Genomic DNA, 24036 nt, shown 5'->3' on the forward strand with positions numbered 1-24036 from the left:
CCTCAAGTGATCCACCCACCCTGGCCTCCCAAAGTCCTGGGATTACAGGCATGAACCACCAAGCCTGACCTCTTCAGGACTTTAGAGGGATGTTTCAGTTAGTTATTTCTAGTTGTGTAATACTTTAGTGTTGCACTGGGCCCACAGCTCTTGAAGAACATAAGATACTGTTTCTATTATAGCTGGGAGTAAATGTAGACTATCTCTCTGAGACATATTACTAACTTAATTTAAGCGTAATCTTAGGAATGGTATAAATTAGATTTCTTGTTGCTGAATTAATTTCGAACTACTTTGTTTTCAGCATTCGTCTTAAAAGATCATTGTGTCTCAAGTTGGGCCAGCCAGTTGTTTAGATTGAGCTGTACTTGCAAATCGGTGTTTTGTATTTTGTCTTTGTGTAAAGCAGGATAAAATGATAGAGTAGAAGATATTAAGGCTGAAGGGGTTGTAAACTGATTTTGTCTTAGCTGGAAGTTAACAATTTAGGTTTTTCCATGATTTAGGTTAATGAAGAGGAAACATTTCCTACTTTATACCCTTTGAAATTATATAATTTAATCGAGAAAATTCTAGCTTTAGCTGTACTTCTTTTTAAGTAATCAAACACAGAGTTTTAAATATGTTGGTGTTATCATTGGTTAATTACATGATTGGAAACTTATTGTCAGTGAAAAGTGATACACACTAATGGCATGTGCAGGAAAGCTTAAAATAGCACATCTTTATATCCATGCAAATTCTCCGGACTTCTTATATGACCTACTTAATGTACTGCCTACCAAAAGAAAAACCTGGGAAACTTTTAAGTGTCCATTAAGGGTAGAACATTACATTTAAATGTTTTATATATTTGTAATTTTACTATCATCTATTTCTTTCATAAATACCAAAGGTAATTTCCATGATTGAACTTTTAAAAGAGAAATAGATTTGGCATTTCAGAATATTTCTGACAGCCAATACATTGTTACTTGGAGCTTGTTGGTTGTTTAGAGTAAAAAAAATGAAGGGCTGTTTGTGTTGGCCCACACCTGTAGTCCCAGCGGACTTTGGGAGGCCTAGGCGGGTGGGTCACGAGGTCGGGAGATCAAGACCAGCCTGACCAACAAGGTGAAACCCTGTCACTACTAAAAATTAACTGGGCGTGGTGGCATGTGCCTATAATCCCAGCTACTCGGGAGGCTGAGGTAGGAGAATAGCTTGAACCCAGGAGGCAGAGGTTGCAGTGAGCTCATGCCACTGCATTCCAGTCTGGGCAAGCCTCAGGCCTGTTTATCCAAGATGCTTTAAGTTATTCTTTAAATGTACCCAGGTTTACTTTCTGACTGACATATTTGTGGTTTTTTGTTTTGTTTTGTTTTGCAAATATAGAGCTGCCAAATGCTGTTAAATCAACTGAGAGAAATCACAGGCATTCAGGACCCTTCCTTTCTCCATGAAGCTCTGAAGGTTGGTTTCTAGATCTCTGCTAGTCCGGAGGCTTTCAAGCAGCTGTCTATATGATAGTTATGTCAGTTCAAGCTATTTCTGTGCCCAAATTAAAGCGCATATGGGGACAGAACCTCTACAGGTCAAATGACTGACCCAGTATCTTCAACATGTCAATTATAAGGGGCTGAGGGAGATTTGTGGTTTGGGTAACCCTGCAGCGTAAAAGAGATTTAAGAAACATCAAGCAGTTGCACTGTATAAGCCTTATGGTTCCTTATCCAAACCAACAAACTAAATGATACTTGAGTCAGGGAAGTTTGAACTGGTTATCTGATACTGAAAAACCTGTTGTTACTCTTAAGGTGTGACAATAGCTGTTTTTTTTTTTTTTTTTTTTTTGAGATGGAGTCTCACTCTGATGCCCAGGTTGGAGTGCAGTAGCACAATCTTGGCTCACTGCAGCCTCTCCCTCCCGTGTTCAAGTGATTCTCCCACCTCAGTCAGCCTCACGAGTAGCTGGGATTACAGGCATGTGCCACCATACCTGGCTAATTTTTGTATTTTTAGTAGAGACAGAGTTTCACCATATTGGCCAGACTGGTCTTGAACCCCTGACCTCAAGTGATCCACCCGGCCTGGCCTCCCAGAGTGTTGGGATTACAGGTGTGAGCCACCGTGCCCAGCCATGGGTTATATTTTTAAAAGATACATTCTGAAATGTTGACCAGTGATAAGATGGTTAGGATTTGCTTCAGAATATCTAAAACAGTATAGGAGGTTTAGAGAAAATAAGAAAGGTTATGACTAAGTGACTAGGTAATTGTTGAAGATAAGTGATAGGTACATGGGGGTTCTCTTATTCCCTTTCCTGGTATATATGTTAGAAATGTTTCCTCATAAAATGTTAAAAACAAGAAGGATCACCACTGGAAAATAGATAACTGCTTGGCTTTTTTTTTTTTTTTTGAGACAGGAGACAGAATCTCACTCAGTTGCCCAGCCTGCAGTGCAGTGGTATGATCTTGGCTCACTGCAGCCTCTGCCTCCTGGGCTCAAGCGATCCTCCCACCTCAGTAGCTGGGACTCACGCCTGGCTAGTTTTTGTATTTTTAGTAGGGACGGGGCTTTGCCAAGTTGCTCAGGCTGGTCTCCAATTCCTAGGCTCAAGTGATCTGCCTGCTTTGGCCTCCCAATGTGTTGGGATTACAGGCGTGAGCCACTGCGCCTGGCCTGCTTGGCATTTTTGTTGTAGGGCTGACTTCATTTAGAATGTCTGTGTTAATTGCCAACCCCCTTTTTTGACACATCGTGCTTTAGACTATTCAGAGAAATCATGAGTAGTAGTATCTGAAACAATGGGAACAAATCTCCATCGAGATTTCACTTTTGTTGGAGTGTTGTGGGAAATCAGAGCATGGAAACTCCTGTAACGAGGCGTTTGATCGACGCTTCAAGCACATTAGACCTGTCCATTATAGTCTTATAATTCTACCCTAGAATTATGCCTGAAAGTACTCAGTGTGTCACCAGGGTAATAAAGTTAATACTCAAAACTGGTTTTAAATTCTATGATGATTACTTTTGAAATTTCTATTGTCTTTTTCTCCCATAGGCCAGTAATGGTGACATTACTCAGGCAGTCAGCCTTCTCACTGATGAGAGAGTTAAGGAGCCCAGTCAAGACACTGTTGCTACAGAACCATCTGAAGTAGAAGGGAGTGCTGCCAACAAGGAAGTATTAGCAAGTAGGTACCATATATCCTGTCTTGGTCCTTTGCTGAACTAGCAGAAAATAAGAAACCAAGTCTGTGTGAGTTCCCTGTCAATCACATCAGCCTTTTGAAAATAATAGTAATAACAGCTTATTACTGAGCTGTTGCTATGTGGCAGGCACAATTCTAGGCACTTAAAAAGTTTCGGCCGGGCGCGGTGGCTCACGCCTGTAATCCTAGCACTTTGGGAGGCCGAGGCGGGCAGATCACGAGGTCAGGAGATCGAGATCATCCTGGCTAACACTGTGAAACCCCGTCTCTACTAAAAATGCAAAAAATTAGCCAGGCGTGGTGGCGGGCGCCTGTAGTCCCAGCTACTCGGGAGGCTGAGGCAGGAGAATGCCATGAACCCAGGAGGCGGAGCTTGCAGTGAGCTGAGATCCGCCACTGCACTCCAGCCTGGGCGACAGAGCAAGACTCGGTCTCAAAAAAAAAGAAAAAGTTTCATTTGTTCATTTACTCATTGTTTAGCATTTATTTAAATGAGGACCAACTATGTGCCAAACACTCTTGAATCCCTGCCTGCATGTAGTTTATTTTTTAGTGGGAGAAGCTCAACAAGTAAATAAATTATATAATATACTAGAATATGATAAATACCATGGAGAAAAAGGACAGAATGAAAGAAATGAAAAAAAAAAAAAAAAGTGCTGGGGACTGGATTTCCAATGGATGGACTGTGTTTTTTTTTTTTTTTTTTTTTTTAAAGATGGAGTCTCACTTTGTCGCCCAGGCTGTAGTGCAATCGCGCGAACCTCCGCCTCCTGGGTTCAAGCCATTCTCCTGCCTCAACCTCCTGAGTAGCTGAGATTACAGGCACCCGCCACTACACCTGGCTAATTGTTTGTATTTTTAATAGAGACGGAGTCTCACCATGTTGGCCAGGCTGGTCTTGAACTCCTGACGTCAGGTGATCCGCCCACCTCAGCCTCGCAAAGTGCTAGGATTATAGGTGTGAGCCACTGCGCCCAGCCGGGAGGGATTTTTTTTTTTTTTTGAGACGGAGTCTCGCTCTGTCGCGGCCCAGGCTGGAGCGCAGTGGCCAGATCTCAGCTCTCTGCAAGCTCCGCCTCCCGGTTTTACGCTATTCTCCTGCCTCAGCCTCCCGAGTAGCTGGGACTACAGGCGCCCGCCACCTCGCCCGGCTAGTTTTTTGTATTTTTTTTTAGTAGAGACGGGGTTTCACAGTGTTAGCCAGGATGGTCTCGATCTCCTGACCTCGTGACGGGATGGATTTTTAATTAAGAACGTGCAGGGAAGGTGAGGGAGTAAGTCATTTGAAGCCCTAAGATGGGAGTGTACCTTGGCTTGCTCAGGAAACTGCAAGGAGACCGGGGTAAGGCTCGGTGAGTGAGGAGGGCTGAAAGGGATGGGGCCATGGAAAGAGATGGAGGTGGATCATTCAGAACCTTCCTAAGTACTGGCTTTTGCTGTGAGTTAGGTGGGTAGCCTTTGAAGAGTTTGGAGTAAAGGAATGATATAAACTGATTTCCATTTTCCACTCTGACTGTGGTGTTGAGAACGGAATGTGGGGGAGGGGGCAGTGACGAGCATGGGTCAGATCAGGGAGGCCAGGCCAGGCTGCTGTGGTGGAGGGTAAGCAGTGCTGGCATTCCGGCATGTAGTATTTTTAAGGTAAAGGCAGTAGGATTTACTTACTGAGGAGGTAGGGTTGTGAAAGAGGGAGGAGTTAAAGGTGACTCAAAATTGTTTTTTGTAAGCAATTGAAAGGAGTTGCACTTAACCAAGATGGGAATCACTGTAGGTGGAGTAGATTTGGGATGGTAGATGGAGAGATCAGTTTTGGGAATACTAAATTTGAAATGCCTGTTAGACATTCACGGCAGAAGTGTCAGCAAGACGGTGGAGACCTAGGTGCACAGTTCAGAGGAGAGGTCCAGGCTGGAGGTAGGTGGACTTGGAGTCATAACCTGTAAATGCTCTGTAAAGCTGTGCGACTGAGGAGCTCTCCAAGGGCGTGGGTATAGGAGAAATAAAAGGTTCTGCAGCTTAAGCACTGGTTGCTGCCAGTGTTCAGAGGTCTGGGGTGGTGAAGAGTGCCCAGGAAAAGCCAGGAGAACGGGGACTCTGGAAGCCAAGGAGGCTTCTGGGAGGAGAGACCAAGGAGAACCTTCTGGAACCTTCTGGGAGGAAGGCGAGGTGGTGTTAATGGACATTTGGGCTGTTAACAGCTTTGAACTATTCTGAATGATGCTGCAGTGAATATTCTCATGTATTCTCGTATTCTCTTGGTGCACACTGCAACTTTTTTCGGTCAACATTGTTCTTTTTGAGACTTACCCATGTTGAGGGTTACAACTGTAGTTCATTCATTTTCACTGGTGTGTAATATTCCATGGTCTGAATACACCACATTGTATGTATTTGTTGATTGACTTTGGGGTTGTTTTCAAGCTTTTGCTATTCAAGCCTGCTGTGAGCTATACGGATTCATGCTGCTTGTCCTTGTATGCAAGATTTTTTTTAGTGTATATATCTAGTGATGTAGTTGGTAGGTATTAAGATACGCTTATCTTCAACTTTATAGGTAACGACAGTCTTTTCCAAAATAATTTTTTACCTATTTATACTCTGTTTTAACAGGGCTTGAGAGTAACCATTACTCTCAAATTTGTTTTCTTAGATTGGGAAATTGTCATCCTTCCTACTCATGTGAAATGCTACCTCAGCTTCCCCTCATGGGTCTTACAGATGCTAATAAAAACATTAGGTTAATTAACAAAAGAATGGGGAAAGGCAGAGGGGAGAGTCAAAGGGCTCACCCCAGGAAGGTGGAAATTTTTAAGTGGTTCTGTTACAGGTTTTCTTTAGCACTGAAAGCATTTGCATGGTCTGTTGGGATAGTAAAGCCCAGTTCGGAATCAGTGTCTATACCTTTCAGGACCCATTTGTAGTCCCCTAGGGTTACCAGCATTAGTCTCACTGGCCAGCAGTGTTCAGGGCCTTGCCACCATGGAATCTCCCCATAGCTGTCGGCAGTATCAAGTTCTTATTGGCATTTTGTTCTTGAGAGGGTGGAAAAGGAACATGTCCAGACTCAGCCCATCTCTGCACTGCTGCAGTACCCCCATATCAACTCATCTTAAGTGATTTCTTCTGATTGGCATCGACATGTCCTACTTTAATGCAGCCTTCAAATTTCCATAGGGCCTTGCCCCATATGGGCATCCCTTTAATAGGCCAGGTTTCCATTGCTCTCCTGCCTGATCATGTGGCCACTGTCCACTGCTTGTGAGTGAGTAAAAAGCCTAACACGGGGGCTTTTATCACTGTTCAATTCTTCCATCACTGCTAGAAAAACACCATACAATCAACACACGCTGCTGATTTGTTTTTACCTTCTTTGATCCCAGTGGCGACCTTCCTTCCAAATACGATGTTAACCATTCACCTTGGAACTACCATCTGCAAACCAAGCAGCTCTTTGTTGGTCTATTGAGAGGTGTTTGTTGGGAAACTGTGTGGGTTTGTGTGGGTAGGATCCAGCAGCTCCTCACACAATTCCAGAGTCAGTCTTAGGGGCTCTGCTACCTGGGGAATGCAAAGACCTCCTTGCATTTTCCAGGTAGCAAAATCCTGTATAAACCGTTTCCATTTTATCATGGAGCTCTCTTGGGCACTGCCATCCTCATTGAAGTGTTTCTCTGACATCCCCCAACAAGACAGCATGAGTATTTCAGGTTTCAAGATGATTTTGTGTCCTCAGTTATAAGGGTAGCTTCAGTTAATGTCTCATAGCAAGGTAATAAATGCTCCTCAAGTGGTACTTCTCTAGTCCAAAGTCTCAGTGGTCGTCTCTGGGAGGCACTCACAGGCTTTTGCCGTAAGCCCTGGTAAACGCTCCACAATCAGTTTGTCCCTACCAGCACTTCAGCTTCAATTCTCTATTGTGTAGGCTCAGTGAATCTTTCTGGTTCCCATTTAGCATGTCTAATTATTATTGCTTGAAGGACAAGTTTGCATGCCTTCTGTTTTACAGGAGTAGGTAGAGGGAACATTCTCCAGGCTGATACAGTATCCATCCCCATAATACAATCAAGTAGAAAAGATGGAACCACTTCACATTGAAGCAGGTTCAGATATACCAACTCGCCTATACAATTTTGTCCTAATTCCATCAACCCTTACTTTCCTAAGTATAGCCTCCTTTAGGACTTTATCAACAGGCTTTGGAATCACAGTGCATTGTGCTTCTGTGTCACGAAGGCCCAGAAAGGTTTCTACTCCACACCCTGACCCCTTCACCACTGGTATACATAAGGCTTTGGGTCCCCAGCAAGGGATTCAGCCAAAGTACTCTTGGCTGTTTGTCAGTCTTTGTCTTGATTAACCTGCCTCAACATTGCCCCACACAACTGTTGGTCATCTTTCTCTTTGTGGTCTCTGCCTTTCAGCTTATAAAGTTTCTCCAAACTGGGTTAAATACAAAAAACTTGTTTGAACCCCTTTAATGTTGGTTAATCAGCAGAGTTCCCTTTGGTCCAGCCACCTTTGGTAGTGCTGTATTAAAATGTTTAATCAGTATGTTTAATTGAAAGACTGTAATTCTCCACTGATCTGCAGTATCAATTCTGTGTTATCTCAAACTTTCTTTTTCCCCTTAGTTTCACCCCATCAGCGTTTTCTTTGCTCACTTCCTTAATAATCCTTTAAACATTTCCACCTTTGTCCTTGGACTTTCCCATCTGCCTTTCTCCATTTTCCTGTTAATGAACCTGTTGTTTTTTATTAGCATCTGTAAGACCCATGAGAGGAAGTTAAGATAGCAAATCTATTGAGGCTTCCAGAACTGTTTGTTAGTTTTGCTATGGTCATGTTGTATGAGGGGTCCACACTGAAGGGTGTCCTTAACCAGCATGACCTGGGTAATGGGCATTTTCAGTGAGTGAATATCCCTGTCATGATAAAGCCAGTGTCTATTTCACTGAGTATCCGTTTTCAGCTCTTTTGTATATATACCTAGAAATAGAGTTGCTAGGTCATATGATAATTCTATATTTAGCTTTTTGGGTAACATTTCTAAAAGAGAACTGTTTATTTTTCAAAACTGCAACATTATCACACTAAAAATAATCCCTTAATATCATCAAATACCCCATGTAGAAATTTCCCTGGTTATCTCATTAACAGTGTTTGCAGTTTTTGTAAGAACAATGATCCAAATAAATTAGAACATTAAGTGTTTGAAGTGTTTTTTAAGACTCTCTTTATTTATAAAATCCGCTCCCCCTTTTCTTGCAGCTTAATATCCAAAGAAATCAAGTCCTTTGTTATGTCAATTTTCACACATTCTGGAGTTTGGCAATTGTATTACTGTGGTATCTTTCTTTCTTTCTTTTTTTTTTTTTTTTTTTTTAGATTATAAAAACTTCCTTTTTAATCAAGGCTTTTAACATGAACAGATTTCTTGAATAAAATGGAAAGTTTCCAGTACACTGAAACATAAATCCACAAGTCACCATACATACAACACCCGGCAGGAAAAAAACAAAAACAGCAAGTTTACATGATCTCTGTAACAGCCATGGTCTCAAACTCAGATGCTTCCTCCATCTGCCAAGTGTGTTCTGGATACAGAGCACATCATGGCTTCTGGGGTCACACTCAGCTGAGGCTGTGGGTCCACAGAGCACTCATCTGGCTGGGCTATGGTGGTGGTGGCTCTACTCAAGAAGCAAAGCAGTTACCAGCACGTTCAAACAGTGTATTGAACATCTTTTAAATATCAAAGTGAGAAACAAGAAGGCAACATAATAACATTATCAGAAAGATGTTAGGAAGCAAGGACAGCTGTGTAAAGCTTGAGGCTGAAAAGTAGCTTGCCAGCTTCATTTCTCTGGCTTCTTGGGTAGTGGGCGCCGGAACAGCAAGATGTGAGGTTCTGGTTCATGGATCATATAATGGACCCATCCCTGACTCTGCTGAACGCCAAGATTCCTCCATTCAGATTCAGACATCAAATGGGTTTTAGGGACCAGCTTGGCTATGTCCTTGGGCAGCATGACATGACGATACTCAAACTCCTCGTCGTCGTATTTGTCCGAATAGTAAATTTGTTTGTGCGACATGATCGCTCGGTTTGCTAGCCTTCAGCCCCGCGCTGCCAACCTCCAAGCAACTCCCAGCAGCACCTACTGTGGTATCTTTCAATGGATTTTTCTGTCTCATGTCTTTCCTATAAATGCAGATGCTTATCTGGCACAACTGTCTCATAGGTGGTGGTGTGTATATATCTTCTATTTTGTTACATTGAGAAGCATATAATTTCTGGTTGCCCTCTTTGTGTTGTTAAAATCATAACTGTATTTAGGTATTGTCAGCTTAATTCATCTATTATGAAGTTTCTCACTTAGCATTTTCAGCAGCCATTAATGATTGTTACCTAAATGGTAACTATCTAGGTACCATCTAGGTAAAATTACCTATAATTTACCATCTAGGTATAAACCTAGATGGTAATGGAAATAGAATGGTAATATTCTATCATAATTATGATAATTGGAATAGTTGTAGTGATAATTGGATTATTTATTTATTTATTTTTGAGAAGGAGGCTCACTCTGTCGCCCAGGCTGGAATGCAGTGGCATGATCTCAGCTCACTGCAACCTTTGCCTCCCAGGTATAAACTATTCTCCTACCTCAGCCTCCCAAGTAGCTGGGATTACAGGCGCACACCACCACACCCATCTAATTTTTGTACTTTTAGTAGAGATGGGGTTTCACCATGTTGACCAGGCTGGTCTCAAACTCCTGACCTCAAGTGATCTGCCTGCCTTGGCCTCCCAAAGTGCTGGGATTACAGGCATGAGCCACCGTACCCAGCCTGATAATTGGATAATTTATTACTTGAAATTATTATTTTAGTAAAAAACACATTACATAAAATCTAAGGATATCACAAATATTCGATTTTTAAATACTTGATCCATTTTTAAATGTAGAGTTCAGTAGTGTTAAGAATAGTCAAATTGTTGTGAAACAACTTCCAGAATGTTACCATATTGCAAATCTGAACTCCATACCCAGCCGCTGGTAACTACCATTCTGCTTTCTGTTTCTATGAGTTTGACTACTTTAAATACTTCATATAAGTGGACTCATACAGTGGTTGTCTTTTTGTGACTGGCTTATTTCATTTGGCATAATATCTGTCATAAGTTTCATCCATGTTGTAACATGTGACAGTATTTCTTCTTTTTTCCAGTCTTTTTTGGTAAAACATACAGTTTACCATCTTAACTGTTTAAATGTACAGTTCAGAAGTATTAAATAAATTCATATTGTTGTGCAGCTATCACCACCATCCATTCCAGAACATTTCATTTACTTAGTATGCATTGAATAGTAACCCCCATTTTTTCTCTCCTCCATTCTACTCTTTCTCTGAATTTCTAGGAACCTCATATAAGTAGAAATACACTGTCCTTTTGCAGTGGGCTTATTTCACTTAACAGAATGTCTTCAGACTTCATGTTACAGCATGCCTCAAGTTTCTTTCCTTTTTAAGGCTGAGTAATATTCCATTTGTATGTATGTATATGCCATGTTTTGTTTATCCATTCATTAATGGACATTTGGGTTGTTTCTACCTCTTGGCTCTTGTGAATAGTGTTGCTGTGAACTTGGATGTACAGATATCTCTACAAGACCCTGCTTTAGGCTGGGCACCGTAGCTTATACCTGTAATCCCGGCACTTTGGGAGGCTGAGGCAGGTGGATAGTTTGAGCTCAGGAGTTCAAGACCAGCCAGGGCCGCATGGTGAATCCCTGTCTCTACAAAAGATAGAAAAATTAGCCAGGTGTGATGGTGTGTGCCTGTAGTCCCAGCCACCTGGGAGGCTGAAGCAAGTAGATCCCTTGAGCCCTGGAGGTTGAGGCTGCAGTGAGCTGAGATTGTGCCACTGCACTCCAGCACGGGTGACAGAGTGAGACTGTGTCTCAGAAAAAGACCCTGCTTTAGATTCTTTTGGATCTATACCCAGAAGTGGGATTGCTGGGTCATATGGTTGTTCTATTTTTAATTTTTTGAATAGCCTCCGTACTGTTTTCTGCAGTAGTCGCACCATTTATTTTTATTTATTTATTTGTTTGTTTGTTTGTTTATTTATTTGAGACAGGGTCTTGCTCTGTCGCCCAGGTTGGAGCGCAGTGGCACAATCTTGGCTCAATGCAGCCTCCACCTCCCGGGTACAAGTGATTCTCATGCCTCAGCCTCCTGTGTAGCTGGGACTACAGGTGTGTCCCACCATGCCTAGCTAAGTTTTGTATTTTTAGTAGAGACGGTGTTTCACCATGTTGCCCGGGCTGGTCTCGAACTCCTGACCTGAAGTGATCCACCTGCCTCGGCCTCCCTGAGTGTAGAATTACTGGCATGAGCCACCATGCCTGGCCGTATTTTATTTATTTGTTTTGTTTGTTATTTTTTTTTGAGACAGAGTCTCACTGTTACCCAGGCTGGAGTGCAGTTGTGCAAACAGGGCTCACTACAGCCTAGACATCCCAGGCTCAAGTGATCCTCCTGCCCCAGCCTCCCAAGCAAGTGGGACTGTAGGCACATACCACCATGCCCAGCCATTTTTTATTTTTTATTTGTGTTTTGAATTTTTTAGAGACAAGGTTTCGCCACGTTGCCCAGGCTAGCCTTGAACTCCTTAGCGCAAGCCATCTGCCCACCTTGGCCTCTCAAAGTGCTGGGATTACAGGCATGAGCCACTGCCCTGGCCAGTTGCACCATTTTGAAATCCCACCAACAGTGCACAAAGGTTCCAGTTTCTCCATAACCTTGCCAGTCTTCTGTCGCTATGGGTGTGAAAGGATATCTCATTGTAGTTTTGATTTGCATTTTTCTGATGATTAGTGATGTTGAGCATCTTATGCTTATTGGTCATTTATCTAGTATATTCTTTGGAGAAATGTCAATTCAGATTTTCTGCCCATTTTTGAAATCATTCTTTGTGTGTCTTATTCGGTTACAGGAGTTCTTTTTGTATGTTCTGTGTATAGATCTCTTATCAGATGCATGTTTTGCAAATATTTTCTCCCTTTCTGTGAATTGTCTCTTTACTTCTTTTTTTTTTCTTTTTTTTGAGACCAAGTCTCGCACTGTCGCCCAGGCGGGAGTGCGGTGGTGCGATCTCGGCTCACTGCAACCTCTGCCTCCTGGCTCCCATGTTCAAGCAATTCTCCTGCCTCAGCCTCCAGAGTGACTGAGATTACAGGCACCTGCCACCATGCCTAGCTAATTTTTTTGTATTTTTAGTAGAGATGGGGTTTCACTGTTTTTGTCAGGCTGATCTCGAACTCCTGACCTAGTGATCCGCCTGCCTGGGCCTCCCAAAGTCCTGGGATTACAGATGTGAGCCACTGTGCCCAGCAGTCTCTTTACTTCTTGGTGGTGTCTTCTGAAGCCCCAAAGATTTTTTATTCTATTTTTTCTTTGGTTTCTTATGCTCTGGGTGTCATCTTAGATTTTGTGGCCTAATCTAAGGTCATGAAGATTTACACCTGTGTCGTCCTCTAGGAGTTTTATATTTTAGCTCTCATTTTGAGGACTTGATCCATTTTGACTTAATTTTTGTATATGGGGCCAAGTAGGAGTTCAGCTTTATTCGTTTGCATGTGGTGTTCAGTTGTCACAGCACCATTTGTTGAAAAGATACTCTTTCCCTCTTGAGTTGTCTTAGTACTTAGGTTGAAAATCAATTGACCAGGGATGTAAGAGTTTATTTCTGGACTATAAATTCTGTTCCATTGATGTATATGTCTCCTTATGCCAGCAGCACACAGTCTTGATTACTGCAGTTTTGTAATATTTGTGTGTGCTTTTTAATTTAAAAATTTTTTGTTTTGAGATGGAGGTTTTGCTCTTGTTGCCCAGGGGAGAGTGCAATGGCATGACCCTGGGTCACTGTGGCCTCCGCCTCCCAGGTTCAAGCGGTCCTCCTTCCTCAGCCTCCCAAGTAGCTGGGATTACAGGCATGCACCACGGCACCTGGCTAATTTTGTATTTTAAGTAGAGAGGGAGTCTCTCCTTGTTGGTCAGGCTGGTCTTGAACCCCCGACCTCAGGTGATCCACCCACCTTGGCCTCCCAAAGTGCCGGGATTATAGGCGTGAGCCACCGCTTCCAGCCTCTTTTGTTTTTTTAAACTGCTCCTGTGGAACAGGGCTACCGCATAGGCAGTGTGCCCAGAGTAGCTGTGGATTATTTTGGGTTTCCCTTTTAGGTGATTATTATCCGTGAATTATGACAGTTTTGCTTCTTATTTTCCAGCCTTTGTATTCTTAGAGATGGAGTCTCACTCTGTTGTCCAGGCTAGAGTGCAGTGACACAATCTCAACTCACTGCAACCTCCGCCTCCTGGTTTCAAGCGATTCTCCTGCCTCAGCCTCCCAAGTGGCTGGAATTAGAGGCACGTGCAACTACACCCAGCTAATTTTTTGTATTTTTAGTAGAGATGAGGTTCCACCATGTTGGCCAGGTTGGTCTCAAACTCCTGACCTCAGTTGATCCTCCCATCTTGGCCTCCCAAAGTGCTGGGATTACAAGCGTGAGCCACCATGCCCAAAATTTCTTATGCCTGCCTAGAACTTCCAGAACCATGGTGAATAAAAGCAGATGTGTTTGTCTTAGTCTTGATTTTAAAGCAAATGTACTTAACGTTTTTCCATTAAGTATAACAGTTTTCTGTGGGCTTCTCAGGGATACTTTTTCTCAGCCTAAGGATATTTTTCTTTTCCTAGTTGGCTTTCAGTTTTTATCCTGAAAGAAAGTTGAATGTTATCAAATACATTTTCTGTATCTATTAAGATGATCTTTTTTTCTTTTAATTGTTAAGATAGTGAATTTTACTGCTCCATCTTGTATTAACTCAGTTTTTTTTTCCTGCAGTAAACTCAACTTGATCTTAATGGGTAACTTTTTTTTATATATTATTGGGTTCTATTTGCTAATGTTTTGTTTGGGTATTTTGTATCTGTGAGTATTTTGTATCATGTGTGAGTTTCACTTTTTCTTTCTCTTACTGTTCTTAACTAGTTGAGTATGTCCCTTGTTTGTGAAATATTTTGTATGAAATTGAAAATATCTGTTCCCTGGATGTTTGATATTTGACTGATGTTTTGTGATAATAGAGACTATTTAACCCACATGTATGGGATCTACTTTTGACTTTGTGGAGTGAGAATACAGAAGAGGGTATTTGATTCATTTGATTATTGCAGCTTGCTTTTTCTGTACTGTGGGCTAGTCTAAGGTTACAGTGTAGCTGAAGTTACTCATTTGACTATGCAGTAGGGTAATAAAATTGTTACACGTTGAGCAATTGTAATGAAAGCTAGGGAGTATGTCTTTACCTTTTTCTTGTATCACAGAAGGGCAATGTTTCCTATATATAGACTAATTAAATTTCTGTTTATCTTACAGAAGTGATAGACCTTACTCATGATAACAAAGATGATCTTCAGGCTGCCATTGCTTTGAGTCTATTGGAGTCTCCCAAAATTCAAGCTGATGGAAGAGATCTTAACAGGTTATTGATTTAACTTATAATCCTTGCCCCCACATTTGTGTGTATGTCAAAGGCAATAGCTCTGTGAATGCCACTCAGGAATAATTCTGCTAAGCGCCTGAATGAAATTTCTTTTAGGAGAAATTTTGAATTCGTGTTAGCTTACTGTTTGGTTCACTTTTGAAAAAGCCAGACTGAAAGGGGTCTTATTGCAACCTGTGTCTTTGAGTAGAAGCGTGCAAGGTATTTCAGTTCACAGTTGCTAGGGTGAATTAAAAACAACCTAGTCCAGGTATCTGATAAATGTATATTCTCTTTTATAAACTTTGAGGGTTATGCTGTTGCACATTTTTAAATGCGTTATTCAGCTACCCTGTCTCATAAGTGATCAAGGAATCTATTTTTTTGAACTGGTACTAATTGGATGATTGTTTGGTACTGTTCACCAACATCCAGTTCCAGTGGTGGCCTCTCCATTTCTGGACATGTTTATTCCCACACACTGCTGAGATGTTTATTTCAGGGAACATAGCGCTGTGTTTTGTGTCCTGGGCAATTTGGAGGCTTTTATCTTTAGCACAGTGTCTCTCCTGCCCTTTTCAATGGTGAGGTCTTAGATAGATTGACTGTGTTGAAATCTAAAATTTCTAATATGGTAGCCTTAAATAGTCTTGAATTTCAACTCAGTTCTATCATGGACCTTATTAGTAATAATGTCTGTTATGGAAGGATTAACATTTCTATGTTTAAATCTTGCTTTTCAGTTGCGTTGCAATCTTACAGTTCCTTATATAGCTAGGGATTATCCAGTAAATACTTTTTCTGGCATTTTGAATTATCCACAAAAGGTTACAGCATCCTGCATATGCTATATTATTCTTTAACTATTTTCTTTTTTGATGTGTGGCATGCTGCACAATATAGGATGCATGAAGCAACCTCTGCAGAAACTAAACGCTCAAAGAGAAAACGCTGTGAAGTCTGGGGAGAAAACCCCAATCCCAATGACTGGAGGAGAGTTGATGGTTGGCCAGTTGGGCTGAAAAATGTTGGCAATACATGTTGGTTTAGTGCTGTTATTCAGGTATGATATTTTTAAGAGATAGCTGTGTCTTTTGGAAATAACTTTGTAATTTATTAAACTGAAATGTAGAAACATAGCTTTCAAAAAATTAAAACAGATATTTAAAACTGGGGAGTTTTTCTGGCATTATTGTGTTTGGATTTAGATGCTTTGATGTCTAAGTTGAGCAGTACTAAAAAGAAATCTGCTGTGGTTGTAAATATATTGAATAGGTGTTTTGGATAAGCATTTAGTGAATACTATATTATAGCAGTGAGAGTGAATAAGGAGGAATCAGTTGTTGAAGGCTATCATAGCTATCCAGGTAGGCCACAGTGGTGGCCTGGAGTAGAGAAGTGGCAGAAATCATGGAAGGAGAGAAGTGAATGCATTCTTGAGGCGCCGAGGAGATCAAATCTACAGGATTGGTGGGCAGTTGGATACAGGATATGCCTGCAGTAGTTGAGTAAGACTATGAGGTTTCTAGTTCTAGTGGCCAGGTGGATTATAGTACCATTTGACCCTGGAAGAGGAATAATTTGGGTGTGTGTTAAAAGTGGATTTCAGTTCAGGTTTTTTTGTTTGTTTGTTTTGTTTTTCTCTGACACGGCGTCTTGTTCTGTTGCCCAGGCTGGAGTGCAGTGGTGTGATCTCAGCTCACTGCAACCTCTGCCTCCCAGGTTTAAGCAATTCTCCTGCCTCAGCCTCCCGAGTAGCTGGAACTACAGGCACGCACCACCAGGCCTGGCTAATTTTTGTATTTTTAGTAGAGACAGGGTTTCACCATGGTGGTCAGGCTGCTCTCCAACTCCTGACCTCAGGTGATCCGCCTGCCTCGGCCTCCCAAAGTGCTGGGATTTCAGGCATGAGCCACCGTGCCTGGCCCAATGTCTTCATTTTTTAAACTTATTTTTAATATTTATTAGTTATTCATCTAAGACAAGACGGTGCAATCTCAGCTCACTGCAATTTCTGTCTCCCAGGTTCAAGGGATCCTCTTGCCTCAACCTTCCGAGTAGCTGGGACTACAGGCATGCACCACCAGACCTGGCTAATTTTTGTACTTTTAGTAGAGACGGGGTTTCGCCATGTTGGTCAGGCTGATTTCCAACTCCTGACCCCGTGATCTGCCTGCCTTGGCCTCCCAAAGTGCTGGGATTAGAGGCGTGAGTCACCGCGCCCTGCGATCAGCTCAGTTTCAGATATGCCTCGTCTGAGGTGCCTGTGCCTGTGTGTGCTGTGGTCTTAACTACCCTTCATGAAATTCACAGAGTGCCCTTTTGTCCTTTGATCACATACCCAGCAAATCCTCAACTTAAATGAGTTGAGTTTAAGGAGATACCATGTAGGCATACAATTATATGAATTTGTACTTCAGAAAAAGTAGTGGGCTCCAGATATAGTTTTGGAAATCAGCACCTTATAGATAGCAATAAAACCAAGGGAGTGAATAAATAAAACCAAGAGAGTGAGTGAATTCACTAGAGGGTAGTGGCGCTTTAGAAGTATCGATCAGGCATCTTAAACTTACATAGCCCCAAGGCAACCCTTGGCGCTCACCCCTGCAGTCTTCTCCATCATGGTACTACCTAGCTGCTCAAGCTAAAAAATGGAATTCTCCCTTCCTACACATCCACTACATCCAGCTTCTATGTACTGTCTTAGGCTCTGGGGAAACAGCAGGGACTAAAACAAAGCCTGTACTCTCATGGTTTACTTTGGAAAGAGTGGCACAGACAGTAAACAAAACATCAGGAGGTGACAAGTGTAGAGATGAATGAGTGAGTCTGGGGGACTGGACAGGGTTCAGCTGGAGAGGGCAGAGGGTCAGGGATGGCTTTTCTGATGAGGTAGGCATTTGAGCTGAGGTCCGAAGGTGGCCAGGGAATGAGCTATATAATTACATAGGGAACATTTCAGACAATGAACAGCAAATAAGCAGACTGAGGTTCAGGAGCTTGCTTAATGTGTCTGAGAAATAACAAATAGCCAAGATGGAGTGATCCAAAACTGATAGCAGTGGGATAGGAAAGATGGTGGAGTTGGAGTGGGAGAGCTTGTGGTCACGATGAGGATTTGGGAATTCTAGATGAAATAGGAATGTATTGGAAGGTTTGGAGCAGAGAAGTGATATGATCATACTTCCAGTTTAAAAGGATCACTGGCATCTGTGTTGAGAATAGAATGTAGGAAGATAATGTGGAACATGTTAGTTCTTTCCTGTCTGAAAAGAGAGAGAGAGAGAGAAAGAGAACACTCCCTGGATTCACCCCCTTCCTCAGCCTTCACTCCTGTGGAGGGTGGACAAGAGCCAGCAGATGCAGAGGATACCTGAGTAAGGCTCCTGGGACAGCGTGAGCAGACAGCGTAGAAAGTATATCTGAGGGGTTGGCCTTAACAAGGAAAAGGGCAGGAGAGTAATGGGAAGGGAGGAGGAAGAAATGATAACTGCAAATTAGAGCTGAAGTGTAGTGTCTAGTCTTTTTTTTTTCCTTTGTGAAATAAGCAGCTATTTTTTTCAGATTTTAAAGGGAGTAAAAGTTTGAAATAGTTGTTGGAGATGGTGGGAGAACCGATTGGCACCAGAGTACAGTAGTAGGATTTCCAAAAATTTGAAGATCTGCTTGAAATTGTTTACTTTAAATGTATTGTGATACCAGAATGCTCAGTGTCTATCAGGACTTCTCTTGGCAGCACTCTGAACCTCTTACATGGAAAAATCAACTCATTTAAGTTGGAGCATTTGCCAGATATGTGATCGAAGGACAAAAGGACACTCTGTGAATTTAATGAAGGGCAGTTAAGGCCACAGCATCAATGCTAGATGGAGAAAGAAATGACGATAGGAAGGAACTGATTGTTAGGGAGCCAGGAAAGAGATCAATTTGCCTGGGCTCCTGCTGAAGTCAAAGAACAGGTATCTATCCTGCAGGTAATCGGACACAAAGAAGACATGTAATAGTTGCAGAGTGAGCTTTTCTGAATGTGTAATCTGCGAACTGACACCTTTCATGTGTTTGGCGTATTTTGGGTGCAGACTGGGATGTGGGTGTAGATAGAGATGGAGTGGAGGAATATGTCACTAGAGATGGGATGCCCAAGAAGCCGAGAGATCTCCAGGCTGGATGCATGCGAGCTCCCTCAGCAAACGATTGAACACCTGTTCTACGTCTAGCAGTGTTCTAGGCCCTTGATATAGGAGTGAACAAAACAAAGACAGCTGTGCCCACATGGAATGTAAATTCTCATGAGGTGAGATAGAAAATGAACAGTAAACTAAAAACTAACAGAATGATGAACTAGCTAAATAAAATGTGTATAATAATACATTAGACTGTGATTGGTCCAGTGGAAAAAAGAGCAAGGTTACAGAGATTGGAACTGCAGGAGAGGTGGGAACAGGTTGCAGTATTAACTGTGGTGTTGGATGAGCCTCACTGAGGTGGGGAAGGGGGTGAGACTAGCAAGGGAGTGAACCAGGCATCTATTGGGATAAAAAAACATTCCAGGTAGAGGAACACATAGACCAATGGCTTCATGGTGGGAATGGGCATGATGTGTTCAGGGAACATGCTGGAGTCCAAGTAGCTGGATGCTAAGAGCAAAGGGAACGTCACTGGAGAGGAGGTTCTGAGTGGACAGGGAGTCACTGAAGGTCCCCAGTGGCAGACTGATCAACTCTGGCTCAAGTATTAAGAGGCTCCCTCTGGCTCCTATGGTGAGATAAGGATGGAGGGGCAAGGATGCACGGGGAGAGACCCATGGCTGTCATCCATGGAGAGTCATGGTGACTCGGACTGGACTGGTAGCCCTGGAAATAGAAAAGAGTTGGGGTTCTTGATATATTTTCAAGGCAGCACTGACAGGATGTCCTCAGGGATTGACTGAAGTCACCTAGGAGGATGTCAGGACTTGGGAGAGTGAGGAAAGCTGTTCCTAGATGACAGTGTTGAGTGAATCGGGAGCTTTATTTTTGCCATATTAGCGAGGTAATTACAAGGAACTGCGTGGCAGTTGTGAGCAAGTGTGAGTTGGTGAAGGGAAGTTCTGGAAGCAGAGAGACCATGTGCTGTGGTGCAAGTGAGCGGTGATGGGAGTTGGATTAGAGCAGTTGATGGGGCGCCGATAGGGAGAAAGCAGTTAGGTTATAAAGAGCACCCAGAGGCAGAAGCCAAAGGACTTGTTACTTATTAGATGTGAATGGCTAGGAGAAAGATTCAAGGATTTTTCTACAGTTCTAAACTTTGGTGACTAGGGGAGGAGGATGTAATGAAGTGATGCAGAAAACACAGAAGCAGCAGCGGTTGGATAGGGAATAAATTGGGAGATGTGCATAGTATTAGCGCACACTTAATGTGATTTTTTTTTTTTATCTTTTTTGTTTTCGTGTGTGTGTGTGTGTGTTTTTGAGACAGAGTTTCACTCCTGTTGCCCAGGCTGGAGTGCAATGGCACAATCTCAGCTCACCGCAACCTCTGCCTCCCGGGTTCAAGCGATTCTCCTGCCTCAGCCTCCCTAGTAGCTGGGACTACAGGCATGCCACCACACCCGGCTAATTTTGTGTTTTTAGTAGAGATGGGGTTTCTCCATGTTGGTCAGGCTGGTCTCGAACCTGACCTCAGGTGATCCGCCAGCCTCAGCCTTCCAAAGTGTTGGAATTACAGGCATAAGCCACCACTTCCAGCCTAATGTGGTTTTTAAGAGTAATGGCAAAGCCTGATTTTCGTGATGGTGAAGAGGTGGAGTTAAGTGGCTGAGAATGTAAAGCCATTTTTCACTCAGCAGAATAGAAACTCAAGAATATCACAGGGTAGCCAGCAGAGTAGGAATGCAAGTGTGTTAGGTAGACAGGTGAGGTGGAAGAGAAGAGAGTGACTGAGGATAGAGCTCACCAGCCAAGTCCTGGTTCCGGAGAGAACTTTGGTGCAACATGACCTGGGTTTACACTCCAGTCCAGGTGAACACTCACCCTGTTGGCCGAATCCCACCGCAGCTTGTGTTAGAGTGAGGGAAGCCAGAGAGGTGCGCATGGGCTCTAGTCAGGTACCGACACTTGGATTCTTTGGATGACATTAGGAAATATACCTGGGGCTTTTGGAATACCAAGAAGGTGTTTTATTTAGTTCTAATTCCAAAGTTTTGCTTATTATTTACCTAGGATGCTTCTTCAAGAGTTCCACCGTGCAGGCCTGAGAGGGTTTTCATTTGAGGAGCGTGTTGGGATGAGGAGTTATATATTCATACAGGAGATATTTTTAAAGAAAATTAACTTATGAAAGGTATTCCTAGTAGAAAAATGTGATTTGCAAATAATAAAAAGAATCCCTCTCTCCAGTTCTACCATCTGCTGTTAAACTTTAAAAAAATGCAATATGATGACAAGGAGTGGATGATAGTAAACACTGCTATACTAACCACCTGGCTTAAAAAGTTAATGTTACAAATTTCTGTTCTATTGAGTTCCTGTTGTGACATCTTCCCTTTCCCACAGACATAACCACACTTGGATGTATCCCTGAACAATATGTAGTATTGTTTTACATGTTGTTAATATAAGCAGTATAATACTGTTTTTCTGTAAGTTTTTATCACTCAAAATGTAGTTCTGAGGTTTACCCATGTTGATACACATAGCTCTTGTTTTTTTCATTTTCACTTTATATAGTTGGTCATTTTATAAACACCTTTTACAATATTATTTCAATGACTGCTTAATAGTCTATTGTGTAAACACCGTATAGTGTATTTAAACTGCTGCTTTTGGCTGGGCTTGGTGGCTTGTGCCTGTAATCTCAACACTTTGGGAGGCCAAAGGAGCAGATCGCTTGAGCTCAGGAGGTTGAGACCAGCCTGGGCAACATAGGGAGGGAGACCTGGTCTCTACAAAAACAAAACAAAAAACAAAAACTGCTCCTTTTGTTAGACATTAGGTTGTTTCAATTTTTTCCTAAAATATTAATATTCTTTGAGCTAATTTTTTGTGCACAACCATTATTTCTTTAGAAATAACATAAGTCGAATTGTCAGGTTGATAGTTTTACATACTTTTAAATATGAAATAAAATATTTAAAGTGAAAAATACATATGTTGCTGCAGTTATTTTCAGGAAAGGCTGTGAATCCCTTTCTTTCTTTATTTCAGTCTCTCTTTCAATTGCCTGAATTTCGAAGACTCGTTCTCAGTTATAGTCTGCCACAAAATGTACTTGAAAATTGTCGAAGTCACACAGTAAGTTGGTGTCAACGAATTTCTTCACTGTTATTTAGTCCTTTTCATCCCTAAGGCTTCCAGATTTTTGCCTAAAGCTGATACCCGTCATATTCTTTGGCCTGTGCTAATATTTGTTTTCATTTCTAAATGGCTCGTTTTCCTTTTTTGGGATAACATATAAGGGTATGCAAAAATGTAAAATTAAGTAGGAATAAAATGAGAAAAACAGCTCCAAGAATATGTGGGTGGGGAGACCCCAAATACTGTTGTGCTTCTTGTATCCTTTCTCTTCCTGAGCTGCTCAGGTGATGTAATGCTGGAGAGATGCTCTGATGCAGGAGACCTGAGCCTTCTTTGTCGATTTTATTCTGTTTTTGCCAAAGGTTGTAGCCTCCTCCCGGCATTTTAACCCTTCCCAGGATTTCACCTTAGCGTAATGCGTTTTCTCCATGAGAGGAAGGGCAGCAGCTTCAGAAAGTGGACATTTCTGTTTTTCCAACAGTGCTGTCTCTCTGGCTTCTACATAGTTACTCTTCAGTTTAGAGTACAGTCCTTACCAGAGTCCCTGTAACATTATATAGCCCTGTGACTTTGACCTAGATCTAGGTAAATATAAATGAGGGCATGATTATTGAAAACTTTTTTTTCTTAAATGACCACTTTTCCCCTTTCTTTTTTTTCTTTTTTTCTTTTTGAAACGGAGTCTCACTCTGTTGCCCAGGCTGGAGTACCGTGGCCCAATCCGGTTCACTGCAAGCTCCGCCTCCTGGGTTCACGCAATTCTCCTGCCTTAGCCTCCCGAGTAGCTGGGACTACAGGCGTCTGCCACCATGCCCGGCTAATTTTTTTTTGTATTTTTAGTAGAGACGGGGTTTCACTGTGTTAGCCAGGATGGTCTCGATCTCCTGACCTCATGATCCACCTGCCTCGGCCTCCCAAAGTGCTGGGATTACAGGTTTGAGCCACTGCGCCTGGCTCACGAAAACTTTTTTTTTCTTTACACATTCTGATTTTCTAAATGAGATGTTGTAAGAGTACATGTGCTTTGTTTTCTACAGGAAAAGAGAAATATCATGTTTATGCAAGAGCTTCAGTATTTGTTTGCTCTGATGATGGGATCAAATAGAAAATTTGTAGACCCATCTGCAGCCCTGGATCTATTAAAGGGAGCATTCCGATCATCTGAGGAACAGCAGGTACAAAAGAAACCTTATTCTAGAGTTTGAAGTCACGCCTTGTCAATATTAATGTGGTACTGCTTTATTTCAGCTGCGTAACAAGCTGTGAACATGACTAAGCAGGACTGTGGGCACTCGTTTCTGACTTTTATTTTGCCTACAGAACAGGTGGTGAGAGAGAAAGCACGTGAGAGTGTGCGTGTGTTGCATGGGGTCTGGCAGTTCTAAAGAGAAGAAGAAATAGTATTAGAAAGAATGTAGAATTATGCAGGGGCTATTGACGTGCAAAGGAGGAGATTGGAAAATACCTCAATGAACTGTAACAAAAGGGATACCAAGAAAAGTAGTCCTTTGTCTGCACCTTTGTCTTGGAATGGTCCAGATGGAAACTGTAGCTTTAAAACTATCTAAATCTGAGTTCAGGAAGGAGCTTTTCTCAGCAACTTCTCTGTTCTAGACTTTCCTTTCCCTACCTCCTATTAAAAAATAGCTGGGCGTGGTGGTATGTGCCTGTAGTCCCAGCTACTCGGGAGGCTGAGGCAGGAAGATCCCTGAAACCCAGGAGTTTGAGGCTGCAATAAGCTGTGATTGTGCTACTGTACTCCAGCCTGGGTGACAGAGTGAGACCCCGTCTCTGAAAAAATAATTAAAAAACGAAAACAAAGCTGTCACTAATTAGATCAGCTTCTTCCTCATACGATTTTTTTTTCATTCTCTATTTGAAGGTCCTACAGTTCTACAAAATTCTCAAAACGTTAAAGTTTTCTTTCTTTATTCAGATCTCTATATTGTTCTAAAGTTCCTTGGGCCTTTTTCTTAAAAAGTCCTACTTGGAAGATTTTGTTT

At 42.1% G+C, this 24036-nt stretch overlaps 1 protein-coding gene and 1 pseudogene across 18 annotated transcripts in view; one reads left to right on the plus strand and one right to left on the minus strand.

Moving 5' to 3' along the window:
• The window catches only part of USP28 (ubiquitin specific peptidase 28), an 81111-nt gene that overhangs the window by 20185 nt on the left and 36890 nt on the right, over nt 1-24036 (plus strand). For 11 of the 17 annotated variants that reach the window (XR_748986.2, XM_030918117.1, XM_030918107.1 and 8 more), the window contains 6 exons: nt 1375-1452; nt 3047-3179; nt 14654-14759; nt 15663-15822; nt 21944-22030; nt 23071-23208. Coding sequence is in view for 15 of the 17 variants with exons in the window: in XM_030918107.1 (XP_030773967.1) it covers nt 1375-1452; nt 3047-3179; nt 14654-14759; nt 15663-15822; nt 21944-22030; nt 23071-23208 (702 nt within the window). In the remaining 2 variants the exon portion in view is untranslated. The remainder of the gene's footprint in view (nt 1-1374; nt 1453-3046; nt 3180-14653; nt 14760-15662; nt 15823-21943; nt 22031-23070; nt 23209-24036) is intronic. The other 6 variants (XM_030918110.1, XM_030918114.1, XM_010372373.2 and 3 more) reach the window with 2 other exon arrangements.
• LOC115893581 lies at nt 8563-9352 on the minus strand (annotated as a pseudogene). Its single transcript, XR_004053637.1, has one exon. The product of XR_004053637.1 is annotated as a cyclin-dependent kinases regulatory subunit 1 pseudogene (transcript).

This window comes from Rhinopithecus roxellana, chromosome 15 (genome assembly GCF_007565055.1).
Source record: "Rhinopithecus roxellana isolate Shanxi Qingling chromosome 15, ASM756505v1, whole genome shotgun sequence".
In the NCBI taxonomy this organism is placed as follows: Eukaryota; Metazoa; Chordata; class Mammalia; order Primates; family Cercopithecidae; genus Rhinopithecus; species Rhinopithecus roxellana.